General features: G+C 39.4%; 1 protein-coding gene across 1 annotated transcript; it reads left to right on the top strand.

Annotated features, from left to right (window-relative positions):
• Positions 1–12,755: 12,755 nt before the first annotated feature.
• On the top strand, positions 12,756–18,151 carry LOC136277966 (uncharacterized). Its single transcript, XM_066160924.1, has 5 exons — positions 12,756–12,932; positions 14,832–15,218; positions 15,948–16,040; positions 16,136–16,216; positions 16,617–18,151. The coding sequence occupies exons 1-5, from the start codon at positions 12,878–12,880 to the stop codon at positions 16,808–16,810; spliced, it is 810 nt and encodes a 269-aa protein (XP_066017021.1). The 5' UTR covers positions 12,756–12,877; the 3' UTR covers positions 16,811–18,151.

Raw genomic sequence — 18,151 nt, 5'->3', positions numbered from 1 at the left:
ACATCCAATATCTCAACATTAATCACCAGGCATAAGTAAGTACCTTACTAATGCTTTAACATAAACATAAACTAAGAAAGGTAACTAATCCACCATATTGCAAATAATCAGAGTTATGCTACGATTGTACCTGCAGGGTTAAACATCTCCACGACAACATCAATCACATAATAATATAATACTGATAAAGGTTCTGCATAGTGCAGAACCTTAACATGTAAACACATGTTAATTGTTGAAAATATTTCTATATAACTCACAGAGTGGTCAAATATATTATTATTGCATTTTCTATATAATCTTGCAGAGCTGGTGGAAAAATTTCAATCAGCCTTGTACAGGCACTTTGAGAGTGGGGCTCTATCTCTATTTACATAATAAGCTCAGTTATGCACGCATTCTGATTGCTTCTCATTTATGATCTATTGGAGGACAGATGTATAGGTGACATCATCATTAAAACTTTTTTTAATTCTTTATTATATAAAATTATTATTATATAAAACAAAAAGATTCCAAATTGCCGTGCGTCTGTTCAGTAATAGCTCACAGAGGACATCAAAATGTTGTAAGAACACCAGTGACACACTCGGCTGCACCTCGTGTGCCACTTTTTGGTTCTTACCATATTTTGACGTCATCTGTGATCTATTACTGGACAGACGCACAGCAACTTGGAATCTATTTGTTAAACAGATCCAATGATATGCAGGCACTTTGTGAGACTCGTGCACCACATCTCTTTTTACATCCTCATCAGTACAATATTGAGTGCAGATAGACATGCCACCAGTGAGAGGCATCCACATTTACAGCAGCAAAGAATAGTTGTACTTCTTCATATGGAATAGGTTAACCAGGTCTGCACAGACTGCAGGGAGAGTCTTGGGCCTTAGCAGTGGAATGTGTAGGAATGACACATTTAAATAGCAGCAGGCAGAACAACCATGAGGAAGTTGTGGAAAAAACTGTGCTGACAGCCTGCAGGATAAAGCGGAACAAATATAACAAACAATAAATATAACCACTTTTGTAAAAACATAAGCAATAAATGAAATGGATATTAATTTTTTTTATGACCAAAAAACTTGTTATCCATCTCACTGATGATTTCCATGTTATGAATGTGCATACTTAACCTTCTGATAAAGTTAATGTGACAATTCACATGGCATTAAGTCTCTTAGCCATAGCAGTTGCTCATCCAGTTGATGGAGCAATGATCCCTTTCTAACAAGAGTAAATGAGTTAGGTGATTCCTTCAATGTAGGTATTATAGGGCATGATACAAGTAGCAACATTGCAGACAGCCAAAATAGTCATGAACAACTCAAAAGCCAGTTAGTAATACATGCCTCTAGGTATTCAGACTTTTACAACTCCCATGATGGGGGAAATATGATAACTAGAAATCTGGAACAGCTTATTATACCGCAACCAAGTGTTCCACACAAGACAACTTAAGAAAGAGGACATAGCACACAAAGGCCTGCTTTAGTTGCAAATTCAAACCAAAACCACTTTTCAACTGTGGGTAACCTTGCCACCAAAGATCTTGAGGTTCTCACCTTACCTGCCCTTACCTTTTACAATCACGCAATCAATCTGAACAACAAACACCATCAGTAGCTCAACAACAGTTTTCTAACTTAAGTGTAACAACAATATACTTCAATAAGTGTTCCATCTTCAACTACACAATCAGTCACATTCTGGGAACTGCCAGCCTTCCTATCTCAGTCAACAATTGGGGGTCATCAAAGCAGCAATGCTTGTACAGTTATTTCTTTGTCGTTAGCCAAAACATACTAAACAAACAAATCCTTCGACTGAAAAACCACCAACCACTGACTCCAAGCTGGATTCTAGCCTTCATGTCATGTATGATGGGGGGGAAATCAGGCATATGACAGTTTCATGCAGTCACCATCATATCTTGGTGTTGTTGAAGCTATACCTCTTGTCAGAAGTAGCCTGGGTAGTCTGAGCTATGAAGAGGAGTTCACTGTTTGTTTTGTTAAGGAGCCTAGTTCAAGTAAGGAATCTGCTCTGAGTTTTCACCAAAGACTTACCAACACAAATGCTGCTTTTACAATAATTAATGGTTTAACGATTTCATTTGTAAGTGATGCAAATGACAACACCACCTTAATGTATAACCATCTCCACTTACCAAAAGGCGCCTTTCTTGCACAGTCTCAACGCAGTGACATTGAAGAACTCTTAAACTGGCTGAAGTTAAAGCTATCTGCGACGGTGAGTTTGTGTACGGTTACTTTCATCAACTTTAGGTAACACTGTGTGGTAAGAAATGCACGTAAATGTCAAACAACGGCGGTTGATCGTGAAGTTACATCGACATATTTCCAGACGCAAAGAAGGTTAAGAAATGTGTCAAGTATAAATGTTATTGCATCTATTACGTTTAAGTTGTGTTGGGGAAAAGAACGTTCACTTAAGCAAAACGACCGACAGATTCAAGACTAATTTCGATTGTAAAACAGCTTTTACTACCCCAAGAGTTTACATCAAAAAGGTTTTCAAGTTTAAAGCATGTACTGAACAAATACCGTTGATGAAATGCGTTTTGTAAATAAAATTGCTGAAAGGAACGGGAACACGCAGCGAGCTGTCTGGATAAATCTAAATCAGCTTTAGTTGAACAATGTATAAAATAATTCTACTTAACCTTCAGATTTTTCCATAAGAACAAAACTCCATTAAAAAATTTCCGGTCGGATCAAATCAATATCTGTCCCAAAAAGTATAAAACGATGTTCTGTTCGTTCTTCAGCAAACTTCACCCATACTGGAACCACTAATCGCTCCTCGAAAGCGCGAAATCCGCCGAGCATGCGCACTCATTTTGCCGCTGTGTCATGGCAAGTCACAACATGTTGTACATGTGCAATGAGGACTGCAAAGAAATTTCACGTTTCCGGTCGCCGTCGTGAGGCCGGCGACGTCTGTTGCTTAAGGTGTCTATTGAACAGTCATCTCTTCACCCAAATTTCTGAATCTTAGAGATAAGCTTGCGAACGATAAAAGCATTTATACTGTCATAGCATTTATAAAACGATATCATTTGAAAACGTGCTTTATCTGTTACCCGACAAAAAGATGCATTATACGTTCAGATAAACCACCTTTGAATTGCATCTGCAAGACGCATTACGGAGCAAGGTTCCGTTAAACCCCAATCTCTCTTCAGATAGACGCTGTATGCGCTCAAATGAACTACCTTTGTAGTGCGTAGAAGCATAAAATATTTGCAAATACTATTACTAGCTCAAGTTCTTTTAGAGGAATAACACGTGCTAAAAACGGTCATCGATCCATAGGAAAATGGTAAGGGATGAGTGCGAAATTTTATCAATATTTTTATGTAGTAACGCTTGACTGACTCCCGATTTCCTGGAAATGACGAGGTTCAGTTCAAGGTGAACTTAAGCTATATTTTGCATTTTTTAGATGCCTTGCTTGACTATAAGTTAAGAAAATTGTATCAAGTTGGAAAGCCACCTTTGTGTTGTTAAGCCACGGAATTTGCAGCGAACATGGACTGGTCGACATAACTTTCTTCGTTTATTGAATTTTGTACCCGAAGGTCACTTTCACCTAGTTGGTAAACGGATGTTCAGACATAATATTTCCAAACAGCAAGATGCTTGTACTAAATATCTATATGTCCAAACAGAAATGTTTTGATTCAAAGGGTATAGCCACAACACACAATTTGAAAATAAATGTAGTGGAAGAGCACTTAATTCGTAATCTGACATCTCACGACTGGCTCTCACTTGTCTGCGTGGAAAGTCAACTCAAAAATTTCAAAATCTCGAGACCCCAGCTTTCGCGGGAGTTTACGAATGCTCTCGCTCTCCTCAGTTGCTCAAAGCATTATAAAGACCACTATTATTTAATTAATTCAAGCTTTTTTTCTCAGACTATAATCCTTTGAACCTCAAATCATCCAGCGTTCTCTGAAGTGGTTGGAAGCCTAAGTCAGAGGCTAAATTCACCTCAAGAGATCTTATTCAGTTGACATTCTGTCCACAGGTTGTTTTACATTTTCTCGTGAATAAGCTAAGTTCAGCTACCGTCATGTTGCTTGATATATTACCTGCTAGGCTGATACCTGATAAGTTTGCCTATTCACGTTACTTATCTACCAGATAACATGTTGTTACTTAAGGAAATTAGAGTGTTAAGGATTAATTACGCGCGAATGCAGGAAGATGACACTAAGCATTCCTTTTCTTGTTGTTTGTTATCTATGACTCTTTGGAGGATAATGCATTATATACCTAAATATGTTGTTGTTGTTTTTGTGTTGAAGATTTCCCCTTCCTGCTCTAAATGCTGGTTCGGCATACTTGCATTTACATTTCGATTTACCGAATTTCATTTATACAAAGTGAAAGAGGAAGCTGCATTTGATGGCTAAATGCAGTGTGAAAAATCCGCGTGGAACTTATTGAATACATTCCCTTTTACAAGTGTTAAGTGTTCTTGTGCTGAAGGATTGAGGAAGTTGTTAGTCAGTAAATGGTAAACAAAATTGAAAATATCAGATCGCATAGATGGAATAGCTTGACTCAGCTCGAAACCTCATGATGTTAGTAGTGAGGTCGCTTTGAATAAGCGGTTCTGGGAATTTTTGTCTCGTTTACATTTCAGCAGCTGTTTAGGATCTTTTCTCATGACTGGAACTCTTGTATCTCCCATAATCCTTGATGTAGCTCGGTGTAAATCCACTCAGAGCTTTAGAATAATGTCTTGATAGTGTTGATTTCGTCATGTCAATGTGCTATTCGAGAGATCTGACGTTATTAACTAATTATCATTTAAAAAATTGATCAGGATCATTGTTATGTTAAGCAACTGTTGTAATATCAGAGCACAGCTATATGTAAGTATTGGTCCGAAAGAAACAGCCTTTCATGAGTAATTGATTGATTGGATGCATTAGATTCTGGACTCGACGACAGGCTTTAGAATAGAAACGACCCCTTAAGCCATTTTAAGCCCATCTGCTTAATCATGTATATCAGATGATTTCTCGGAATCGTGGGAAGCCTTTGAGTCTCATGCTATGCATTATTCATTGAAAAGTCATTTCTTCATCCAAACTTTTAAGTTATAGAGTTTAGCTTATTGTTGGTCGTATGCATTTTCGAATCTTTTTGCCTAGTTCATGAAGAGGGAACGACTAAGCCTGAATACCCAAGGATACACCAAGCGGAGCAGCATTTGTTTATCTTGACGATGAAAGCATTTATACTTCCGATCCTATACGAACATTGTCATATGGCGAACATTATTCTGAGGGAATCCAAGCCGTGTCTTCGACACGAGCAAGAGGAGGAAGTGATAAGGGACTTATGAGTTTCAATGACCCTGGGTCTGCTTTTTATGAAATATGTTTTCTTAAATATTGGGAATCCACTACGCATGATATCGGTAAGTTTCACCCAAAAATGACACAGTATAGGGCCTTGTGGTTGTCTATTTTTTTTGGTTTTGCCCGTCTTACACAGACTATTTAATAGCTGGCCATAACATACTACCTACATCGACTAGCCCTGTGTCATGCAGATAGCAGACACTCCGTTAAAATGAACTTGTAGATGTTAAGTCCTGAAAATACTCTTTCCCCATCAACATGATTTATAAAGATGCAGCTTCCTTCAGAAACACTTGTTAGGCTACCTTGATGGTAACCGCTAAAAGTAAAAATAATTGCTAAATTTTCTCTTGCTGATGCATATGGCCCGCACTTTTTCCACCGATTTCAATTTTGTTAATATAATAGAATATCATAATTGTTCAAAAGCAACGATTCGCAGAACTTAGTAAAGATATCTTAAAAATCATAATTAAAAAATCACATAAAATCGAAATTAATTTCTCAAGCACCACACTCAGGAGCAGCCTTCTAGAACTCAAACAGATGAAAATTGTGACTGAATACAAATCAAATGCATCCTTTAACTGAGATGTCGTTCACTTAGTTTTGAAAACTGCTTCCACTAATGATCGGCTCCAATCCTATCCGCCATTGGAAGAATGCCAATAATATCAGGTGATTTCTTCGAAAGAGGGGAAGCTTTGAATTCATCAAATGCCACATTATGTGTATGGAAAATCATCCATCTTTTCGTACTAATTTTGTGAATCGTAAAGAATAGCTGGTTGTTGGTTGTATGCACGTTTTCGAAACTTTTTGGCCAGGTTCTATAGATATGTATGGATATGTACCACCGTAAGCTTGAATAACCCACACACGACCAAAGCAGAGCAGCATTTATTTATCTTGACCATGAAAGCATTTCCATTTTCGATTGTGGTTGTTCTGTGCCTCACAGGTAAATTTGACATGGGTTTTTCGTTAATGTTGTAGAAGTTTTTGAAACTTTTATCTTCCTCACCTTGCTTTAGAATAACCGAACATTTGGCGAATATTGTTTCAAGGAAAGTGAAAAAACGCAAAACCCGAAGTAGATGACTGCGAAATACTCAATACCTTTAAGGAAGCTCGTTGTAGTTAATTTTACAATGCCCCCTCTTAGACTCAAAGGATGATACAAACTGAAGGCAAGTATTGGGAAACTGTAGTAAAAGCAGAATGCGGTAGTTTGGTCAAAATATATGTAAGTTGCTGTGAGGCGGAAGTAGCGAAAGCGAAAGTAACAACAAGGCATCTTTTCCGCTTTGAAATGTGTTAATAATGCGATCGCAGTTCACCAGATAGCCTAGGCGATGTGCGCACTCCGATTGCGTTGCATTGTGGTAGCTTAATTTTCAATAGGCGGTGAAAGCGGCAGAAATCGGGATATTTTGACTGAACATTCCGTAAAAGTTAGGCCGTTCCTTTTTCCTTTCACCATAGGTAAATGAAATTTAATGCATTCTGAATGTGTAAAAGTATTTTTGTACATATTTGTCGCGTATTATACGGTTCTCAAGGACAAACGCAATCACTATTATTGTGACAGAAAAATAACAGGAGTCGCGCAGGCCCGTAAACACTTTTTAACTTTCGAAGGAACGGCAATAATGACAGACAGTGAATTCACATTACATTCCACGTTTCTTCACGCTTCCTCGCTGCCACCAGAGGTGTTCAGTCGATCGCAACAGGATGCAAATGACTCACCTTTTTGTGTTACGACCATGATGCAAGCCATCAGAGTGCGCACACCGCCTGAGATAAGCCATAAGAATAGGCAAAGTTTGATATGGAGAAACGAAAACAGGTGAGTAATTGACGAGGATTATCATAAAAATTGGAAAGCGACTGTCGCCATGCGCGGTCCCAGACACACCGTCTGATATTGTTTGTTATTTTCAGTCGAAAGTTTCTATCGTAGTACACCGTAAAAAAGCGATAGAAACGTTCTCGAATTTTTTTATAAGTATCAAAACAAATTATGGCCTCAGAACACATTCAAGGCTTTTACTTTCGTATGTGTGAGGAAACGAAAGCTTTTTAGTAAACAACATATCTACCCGGAGCTACTGCATCACCGCAGGCAATTGGGAAATGTCGGTTATGTAGTGTTTTCGGTAGCTGTTAATCACAGTGTTCGGAATACCTCCACGCTCAAGAAAGAAAGGAAAGTCTTCAGTAGTTGAATTTTTCAAACGAATTTTCATTAGATATCGTTGCGTTCATATCAAAAGTTTCAGTGTTTATTTAAGTATAAACACCATATCTGGCGACAAGGATCAAGCGTAGAACCCACAGAGCGTGTTCTAAAAGGATCTGAAGGGATTTCCGAAGCGATTTCTAAAGAGATTTCCGAAGTATTTTTCCCGCGCAATAAAAAAAGGGCGATTTCTTTACCAAACTTCCCACTGTTTGAAGTTCACCTCGATGGGAATGAGGCCCGAAATGGAAAAAATGGCTTGGACGATTCGGGAGACTAACCATTGGAATGGGGATTGAACTTCAATTGAACTGATTCATAGTTCATCATTGCCACACACCAGAAGCCCCTCCTGGGAATCTTTAACTTTAACAAGCCAACGTTAGCACGCATCGACAGATGGAAGCTGAAGCTAATGCCTTATAACTGTCAGCTTATCTACCGACCTGGCAAAGACGCTAAGAATCCAGCCGATTTTATGAGCAGTACAACATCTAAGTACCACAGAGAGTGAGTAGCGCAACATTGCAAAAGACTATGTGAACTATGTATACAATCAGGCTATACTAAAAGCAAGGAAGCTGCAAGAATATCAAGTGAGATACGTAGAAGGACATTTCGCTCCAGGCACTTATCAAGGCCATTGGGACTAACCAGTGGACACATCCCGAATTACAAGAGACAGAAAGATGATCTATTGGTCTACCAAGGAATTTTACTGAGGGGAAACAGGATCGTGGTCCCACAAGCACTGAGATACAGAGCCGTAGACCAAGCACATGTTGGAAACCAAGGAATTTTTTAATCAGAACGCCTCTTTAGAGAAACATTTTGGTTTTCCGGTGTAGGTAACATGGTTAAGGAGAAAGTCGAGAGCTGTTTACCATGTCAAGCAGCAACTACTGGCAAGGCAGAACGACTCAAACCTCGAAAGATGGCAACACCACCAAGCGCTCTATGGAAAGAACTTGCGATGGATTTTCTAGGACTTCCTTCTGAAGAGTACCTCAAACGAATACAGCCGTTTCCCAGAAGTTGAAATTGTCACACCACTTCTGATAGATCCACCATCCCGAAGCTCGATGCAATTTTCGATAGACAAAGAAATCCTGATGTCTTAAAAAGCGGAAATGGACCCCGTTTCAATGACGGGGAGTGCAAGAACTTTGCTGAGCATCTGGGCTTTCAACACCGCAAAATTACGGCTCCTTGGCCAAGAGCAAATGGCGAAGCGGAATGTTTTATGACGACATTAGAGAAATGCATGAGCTTCGCCACCGTTGAGAACAAGAGCAGGAAACAAGAGCTCTACAAGTTTCTATGACAGTATCAGGCGACAACCCACTTGAATAGTGACTTCTCACCTTGCGAAGTACTTAACCAGACGAAGCCTAAGACCACTTTACCAGAATGACACCACCAGCTCGCCAACGATGCACTCCAGAGAGACAGAAGAACATGGCAGATAGGGACACAGAGCAGAAGATTAAGATGAAGGCATGCGCAGACCAAAAGTTAGGAGTTGGAGAGAGCAAGGTCAAGCTGGGAGACAGTTCAAATCAAGCAACCAAAGAGCAACATGCTAAGCTCCCCGTTCAGTCCAGTGCCTCTCGTGGTTGAAGAAAAAAACGGATCCATAGTTATGGAAAGTGATTGAAACATGACTGTCACGCGGGACTCTGGCCGCATTAAGTACATTAAGCATGCTGAGAAGGTAACACAAGAGTGGGCAGATGAAGATTGAACAGCAGCACCCCAATCACCAGAAGTTTAGGAACTGAGCAAATTAACGAGTTCTCCAAGCCCCACTTCAGCCCTACGGCGATCTCAAAGGAAAACAAGGCCTCCTGAAAAACTGATAGACTATGTTCTACTTGTGCGATAGACTAGACACTTGAAGCATGCAATTGAAGTTTGTGACAATGTAACATGTTCCAGCTTACCGTTTTTAGTTATTAGAGATAAGTTGCCTAAGTCAATCTTTAGTTATTAATGTTTCTAAGTTTATAATCAAGAAGGGAAGAGACGTGGTGTTCTCGAAGGCTGTCAATCACAGTGTTCGGAATGCCCCCGTGGTCAAAAAAGGAGTCTTCTGTAGTCGGATTTTATATGTATGTTGACTAAATATCGTTGCGTTCAGATCAGAAGTTTCAGTGTTTATTTAAGCATAAACACCATTTAACAAATAGAGAAGCCTTGACCGTGCTCTGTTCTTTTATAAAGCACGCAGGATGCGGCTAGAGCACGAAAGAAGTGTAGGGAGAAACACGAGACGTAGTCGAGTGTTTCTTCCCACTTCTTGAGAATCCGTTAAATTACCCAAGCATTACTTTCAATTTTCAAAACAAACTTTATTTCCAAAGCGAACAACAGTGTCGTCAGCATGCTCTATACTCTCATAAAGCATGCTACAATAAGCCAATCAAAATCCCTGTTAGAATGGTTCAAATAATCTGATTGGCTGTACAAGACTAAAGATGTCAAAAGTGTCAAACCATCAAAGTTCACATTCTACGATACTTTACAAACTAAAGTAATTCGGCAAGTCGAATTTAACATTTTGGCCTGAAGTTTTTAAGTCTCTAATACAGAATCTTGAAGTGAAATGTTCAGTGAACCTCAGCCGAATTATGGCTCATAAAAACACGCGAGTTTCTCACATGACAAGGTAGAAAACAAACTGTTCAAGGCGAGTGTTTTTTGAGTGAACTACAGCCGAATTCACCGGAACATGAAGATCGCTCGTAATGACAGCGCCGCAAAACTCGGCTGCAGTGACTGATGTGACTTTCCGCTCAACGTATCGGAAAGGATATCAGAGCAAGCTCTTATTTTTTCACTAGAAGGGTGGCCGATGTAGTTTCTGAGGCTTGCTTTACTGTGATGACCGGAGATCGCCATGATGAGCGAGCCGCGATGAACTTCAGCATGATCATATTCGCTTAAACACCGTCATGATTAGTATGAATTTTAACAATTATGCCAGTTTGGTTAAATTTTTCATCATTTCTGTTTTGTTCTGTTTTGTTTTTGAACACTGAACTTTATATACTATACGAGTGTTTAGCTGTATTTGATTTTTATTACCGTACGTAAGCTTGCAATCTAACTGAGCGTGAAAATATTTAAAACTCGGAATGTTTATTTTGTTTTTCCTTTGAGGATTTTCGTATCTGCTCACGTTTTAATAACGTAAATTACGGCGCCAGTTATGTTTACAAACCTTTGTTTGATTCTTCTGTTGCTACTTGTCGGCTCGCTTCAGTTCCGAAATTTCACTTTCAATTATCGGAAAAAAGCTAAAAAGAAGTTCTGGAAAAGCTCGAACATAGTACAATTGGCAGATGGCGTGACAGCTTTAGCTCAGCTCTATGCTCTATACTCTCTAGAGCACGCTCTTTCAACCAATGACAGCGCGCGTTATATCCGAACTTTATTATAAAGGTTATTGGACAGTTCTTTGAATAGTCCAATATTAATGTGCAGCCAGTTAATTTGCATAAGTAAGTCACGCCTCTCAGTGGCATGAGTTGTTCGCTAAACATTCTGGCACATCCGATAATGGCTACAAAAAGGTTATTAAAACTCCCCTCGACTGAAATGGAAAAAACCGCAACTTCCAATAACTATATTTCTAATCATTTTCCGGATACAAAACTACTTTGTTCACACATTGTCCACAAACAAGAGTCCAGAGAAATACCTGAAAGAAACTTAACGGGTCTAATTCGCAATAACCTAAGGGTAGTCTACGTGTAGGGGAGCTACTATTTTCTCAGTCGAAAGAACCGCAGCAAGAAAAAACTAGCTTTAATTGAATAGCTTGGCAGCACCGTTTTTAAAGAGACCGAAAGTTGAAGGCGGGCAATCCTCTTGGTCCAAATACATTAAGATGGTGCACCTGGTTTTCTGTGTGAGCTTCAACGGGCGGCACAATGAACACAGTGACCGGTTTCTTCTCGAGAAGAGAGGCGATCGATCACTGGCGCTGCTTGATAGGTTCAAGATTTTCCATAGTCAATTGGTAACGAAACGGATAACATCGAAAAACATATCATTGGCTCTCTGTTGTTCTCCTTGAAATGACTCTATGCCAAAAGTCGCGCAAACTTGCCTTGAAACCTCGTCGTAGATCGCTGTTGTCTGAAAAGTTTACTATGAAATAATTTTTTCACCATCTTGTTCTCAAGTATGTAAATAAATTATCGACTCAAGTCAATCAGAATTGACGAAACGGTCGACAAAAAGGGTTCCCTCGCTTCTGTTTTAACTGTCAGTCTCAATTGGACAATTTGTTTTGATAACCTGATAGTTCTACCCGGGTTCTTGTGTTTACGTTTCATTGGCTAGTTCAAAGGTTCTATGGGCTTTATCATGAGAGCAGCATCATCACAGATGAATCACTAGAAAATAATTTTTGGAAAACTGAGTAGAAGTGATGGAATAGTTGAAGAGCGGTACAACCCCTCCCCCCCCCCCTCCCTCCTTATTGGCAGTTAATTGGCAGTCAATTTTCTGTTGGCGGTGACTGATCCCCTTCCGTTCACCTTAAAAACCATGAAATTCTCCCCACTCCCCTCCCCTCAAACTCTCACACCCCACCCCTGGCGATGATTAATGACAGGTTCCCTTAAACTTTTGAAAGAGCTCTATGCAGAAAGTGACTCAAGTTTCTTTACCGTAGGGAGATGTCGTGATTTCTCTTGATTGTCCAAACACTTAAATTGTTTATCAGAATTGTTCAGCCAGATCACTTTTTTCAATTAGAATCCTTCCTTGAAAGATTGAGACGTTGTTCATTTTTCCGGCCTCGTCGGTTGGTTTTGAATACGCTATTTAAAAAGCTATCTAGTCTTTGAAATTCAGGAATTAGACATAAAACTCGAGATCGAATAAGTGATGAAAACCGGGCCGAGAGGTGGGAAATATTCGAATTAAATATCATGATCACAGACGTTGCGTGTAAATTAATCCGCTTAGTTTTCTTCTTTTATCTCATTACATTTCCCACCGCTGATTCAGCTGCAATGCGAATGGCTCCTGATAAACACGTGACGACTATGTTGCTGCCTTTTCCCTTTAAATTTGCAGCATCAAAATTGGCAAATTATTACTTGATCTTCAAGCAATTTGAGCTTTTTACCCTCCTCTTATTTCTTTGTTTAACTTGGTTCGTAATCGTAATTGAACCATTTGATTTGTTTTAAATCGGATGAATCAAAGTGATGAAGAAACCTTCGGTACTTTATACTTGTTATCTTGTGATTCACTGCGTTACAGGTAAGCCAAACAGTTCTTCGCGTAGGAGTTAATGAGCTTCTGAACTTGATTTAATGTCGGCCAATTAACAATCCTACCTCGGTGTCCAAAACGATCGTGGGTCAGAAACCTGAAGAACAGAAGAACAATGTTTTATTTTAAGTATTTTTCAAACCATGTTTTATCAATAAGCAGTTCAAAAACCTTACGTAAAGTGCTAAAACAACACTTAAGATTGACGATGTCTTTTTCTTGACGAAATGTGACAATAAATGCGAACTTCGGAGCATCAAAGTATATCACACTTCAAAGGAATAGCGAAGCGGAAGTCGACCGTAAAGAAGTGAAACTGATAGAATAATATGCAGAGGAAATATGTTCATTCAGGACAGTTGAAGGCATGGCGCGCCTTTCCAGGCAATATACAAACTATTTTGATATGGGATGAATTATTTATATTCCTGTGCCATATTTTCTATTTCAACTTTACAGTTGCTACTTAACAGAGTGCGTCAAACTGATGACTCCGTCATTCAAGATTTCAAGACAATTGTTATGAACTGTTCTAAAACTGTTCTAACTGGGTGTTTGGGAACTATTTAGGCCGATCATCTTGAAATCCTTGTGCGAGTCTTGTGAGCCTTGGTTTGTCATGTGCTATAAGACCACACATTATTTTTACCATTTGAGAGTAGTGTCCTTGACCGTTAAAATAGGGCTTAATTCTCGTCATCGCTAATCGTGTTTGGGTTTGTCCTTCACCTTGCTTTGAATCCTCAACGGGGAGTTTTGTTTAGGGTTTGGTTCTCTCTTGTTCTCGGAGATTGGTCGTTGTTGAGTACTTTGTTGTTCTTTCAAATGCCTTGTGAGATTGCTTTGGTTAGCATTCTAAAATATGTTTGTATTTACTTTGCCAAGGTCAGTTGTCCGTAAGCCCAAACATTCCTATTGACAAGGTAGTTAAGAGCGCGTACTTTGGGCTGAATTAGTAGAAGAAAGACAGTCTCAAAAAGTAGAATAAAGTTCCTGAAGAGGTTCCTGGGGCCTCCCACTTGCTTGAGTTGCTCAAGTTAATTAGCCCCAACTGTCTAACAAAATATATTTTAAAAGAGGTTATTGTTCATCGTGGTGGTAAGTAATAGAAACTGTTTAATCGTTCCGACCACTAGTCTTCATCAGGCGATTGGGTCGACTGCTCACGCGTTACCATTTGTATCATGGCGATCTAATGCGATTGGTGGATTTCGATCGCCATTGTTCCGGTGAGTTCTGGTTTCCGAGAGGTCTGACTACGAGTTGTTCCCTCGGCGGTCTGCTGTCGTACCGGTCTCTCGTGGAGTTTCTTGATCGTTGGTATCCACCCTTCAAGAATTTCGATTCCGTCATCCCTGTTGATGTTATCAGGGTGAAGTCTTATGTGGATAGCTTCCTTGACTCTTCTGGTGTGCAAAGTATGAGTCTCAATCAATAAACTTTACTTCGCTCCAAAGCGGGTGGTGGCCGGTCTTGTTGGCGTGCTCAGAAAGGGCGGAGGTCCTGGGAAAACTAGACAGCATTGAAGCCTCGAGCTCTCTGCCCATAACTTTTCATTACGCGAAAAACAAAGCCTACTTTTGTCAAAACAGCTTCCATAATTGTCTTGAATTAGGAACTGTAAGGTCAAATTTGTCTATTCAGACGAAAGTTAGCTTATTCGAATTCGAAGTAATCAAGGGGCACATCTTGTGCGTTTATATTCTAAATACCAATTAAGAGTGTACCAAAGGACTCTGTCAATGAGGGGGGATGATTAAAATAATAAAGAGTCTTAAGGGGGAGATGAGGCAAATTTTATCGTGACACAACCAAACTCCTCCGATTCCCCTCCCCTTACCCCATCCAGCTTCAATGATGACTTTTGCCTTATCATGTCTTTTCCAGTGTCCGTTCATGCCAAAGTTTATCCAAGTATGATCTCTGCTCCAGACAAGTCCATAAAAGCCTTCGTTGGTGACCTTGTGTCATTAAGGTGGCACTACAATTCAGGAAGTCTAAAGAATGATCTCTTCGAGGTGGTGTTTGGCATTTCGGAGAGTCCTGGCTTCCTGAAAACAAAGTTGATAGCTGTAAACTCGAGTGGTTTTGCCTCAACAAGGTCTTCGTATAGGCCAACGGTGGGTTGGGCAGGAAATTTGACATCCTCTGTCGCAGTGTTTGAGCTTTACAATGTAAAACTTGAAGATAGCAAGAAGTATGGACTAGTGGTAGAATACGGACTTCAGTATACCCCGTTGACCGACTCGGTCCAGCTTCAAGTTGAGTCCAGACGTAAGTAGCATCGTTCAAGACAGCACAGAGAATATTTGTTCTAACTCAAAATTGTGTTTCATGTTACCGTGATTATGGTTCATTTGTGGGTTATACGACGGGGTCCGCGTTTAACGGGAATGAATGTATGAATGTATCTTCAATAATGGCAACAATTGATAAGGTTAAGGGGCATTGTTTCGTTCAGTCGGGATCATAGTTGTAGTTCCTTGATTGGAAGGGTCCCTGAAATCTCCCAAAAGAGAGGCCGCATTGAATTATCCAGAGAAATCGTTAACAGTAATTGCAAGATCACAACGAATTGTGAGTATAATTCCTTTCACGGTAATTGCAGTTTATTTTTATTTCTTTTGCATACGTACAACTAAAAATTGTCTTGTTACACAAGTTCTGTTGCCTTCGTGAATGGTCAAACACTTCATCTAGTTACTGGAAGATAGATCCAGACAATTCTGTTCCATCTCTGATCTGCCGAGAATTGAGGACACCGCCGCGTAATAGGGGCGGGAGAATTTTTTCGTACTCTTTGGAAAAAGGAAGAAAAAGTTGAAGACCACAAAGAAAAGCGCAGCCCAAAAAGTAAACGTGTATAGGATGCAGAGATCTGGAGTCTACCTGTTGAAATGATTCCATATGTTCTCAACACCTTTAAATTTCTTTACTCAACCGTTTGTATTTCCGAAGTTTAGAACTACTAGGTATGCAAGTTGATTTCGCATAAATTATTAGACACAGGTCCACCAGAATCCACTACTCCACAGCAAAGAAATGTCACCACAGCTGCGAGAGCTACAAAAACAGGGTCTCCAGATATGTCGAAAGGTAATGTTCGTATTTTCTTCTTCTTTACTCAGCCGTTTGTATTTCCGAAGTTTAGAACTACCAGGTATGCAAGTTGATTTCGCATAAATTATTAGACACAGGTCCAGCAGAAACCACTACTCCACAACAGAGAAATGTCACCACAGCTGCGAGAGCTACAAATACAGGATCTCCAGGTACGTCGAAAGCTAATGTTCGTATTGTGTTGGTTTACCCATCCTAAGTTACAGTAATTTTTCATCAGCGAACCTGTTGGTAAATTACACAAGAGTTGCAGATGAAACTTCGTTTCTTTAATAGCTGTTTATCTTCTTAATAATATATTACCCTCTCTTCAAACCTACCGACCCCTTTTCAGGACCGGTAGCCTGAGAATAGACTGCAAGTGATTTCGCGTATTACAAGTTCAAACATTTCAGTACCATCCAACATGTAAGAATACTTTCATTCCTATTGATTAACCTCCAAACGGACCTTCGTACTCATTTAGCCATCTACCCTTTTACCTTATCTGCTTAGCCAACTACTACAGTTTAATCGACAGAGTTGTTACTGTTTTTTTCATTTTTGTTCTAGAGCCCGGCGTGTCAGTGCCAAGAAGATTCTCAGAAGATTCCCCCTTTAAATGGGCCGTGGCATGTGAAGTCATCTTTTGTGTTGTGATAACACTCGCTGTAGGCCTTTACTTTCACCATCATAAAAAGAGCCCTAAACATGGCGCATATAATTCTATCTTCACTTCAACCGACAAAAAGGAATTTTGCGTATGATTCTGGGAGATTGATGCGAAGAAAATAAGAAGGCCTAAACACCGTGTTACTGCTATAACAGCATCAGTTAATAGTTTAATATGACACGTCAGTAGTTTCAAACGTTGAATTCATTACAATCGAACCAAACCCAACTTCCTTTTGAAAATGAATCAGCGAATAGCTGTCATCTATATATAGTTCATTCATTAATGCCTCAAATAGAATTTTTTAAACCAGTTTGGTATAGGCAAGACAAACCCGAGCGTCGTTTGAAATCAAGCTGCTCTCATGACTGCCGAGTAGCACAGGTACACCAATTCAATCCGTGTTGTATCCGTATTGTAGTAACTCAGTGAAACCCCCTCTCACTCTATGAGCAAATCAAGTCGCCTGATAAAAAATCAACGCACGAAAATCACATATTATTTGATTTTACTATTTGTGTTTCATTAAGCCACGTTTTTTTAACTTACAGGCAATTGTACTTAGTCATTGAACCTTTTTAAGTTTTGAGACGTAAATCTGTGCGTCGCCAAATGTAGGACACGATGACACTTCAGTAAGACAAGCGCTGTAATTCTCTCTTCTGGCTCCTAACTTTTTCCTAAAAAATAGGTCAGGCGTTTTTGATTTAAATATAACACCCCCAAGCTGGTAGATTTTCCAATTCTTAATATCCGGTTAGGCGTTCAAAATATGGGAGTTTTTAGGTAAAGTTACCTTATATTGTAAATTACAATAATAAATTATTAAGTGACCCTTGAAAGTTCTTTAGCGATAGCACATTTTAAAATGCTCCTGTTGCCCCTCTCTCTGATGAATGTTTTCGGGTGATCTTCCTTTTTTTTCGTCTGCGTAATCATTTCGACGTATTGAATGACAATCTTAAAGAATAACTCGAAGTTTTCTGTGTTTTCCTTTTTAAGGGTGGTTTTTATAACATTTGGACTTTCCTCGAAAGGTTCTGTCACTCCAAAATGTAAAATATATTCTTTTGCTTTTAATTTACTTATCAATTATAACTGATTTTCAACATAGTTGTAAACGATGTCGCAATGGATAAACAAACTAATTCCTTGACTCCTCATGAAGCAATGTAAACTTTTTGCTGTCATAGCAACAGCTATGCTAACTTATCTAAGCAAATATTTAAAACAAAGAAGAAAAACAAAAGGACTTGCAGCCAATGTTGCTTTTTCCGATCCCAGAAGGAGGGAAGGAGTCGTGAACAAGCTAAGGTAATCGTATAAACCACGGGGTCTTCGACTTCCAGGCCTGATGAGCTCGAGACAAAGTTGATTACGCTCAGATAGATGCTTGATAGAGTGAGGACTAGAGCTGTTAAAACGTTTATTTTGA

This window comes from Pocillopora verrucosa, chromosome 14 (assembly GCF_036669915.1).
Source record: "Pocillopora verrucosa isolate sample1 chromosome 14, ASM3666991v2, whole genome shotgun sequence".
NCBI lineage: Eukaryota > Metazoa > Cnidaria > Anthozoa > Scleractinia > Pocilloporidae > Pocillopora > Pocillopora verrucosa.
The sequence above is the reverse complement of the archived record's forward strand: the minus strand, read 5'-3'. Positions and strand labels throughout refer to the sequence as shown.

Coding starts and splice junctions, on each gene's coding strand:
- LOC136277966 (XM_066160924.1), top strand. CDS start 12,878: ATGAAGAAACCTTCGGTACTTTATACTTGTTATCTTGTGATTCACTGC. Junction 15,219..15,947: donor GCTTCAAGTTGAGTCCAGAC/GTAAGTAGCATC, acceptor ATAAATTATTAG/ACACAGGTCCACCAGAATCC. Junction 16,041..16,135: donor GTCTCCAGATATGTCGAAAG/GTAATGTTCGTA, acceptor ATAAATTATTAG/ACACAGGTCCAGCAGAAACC.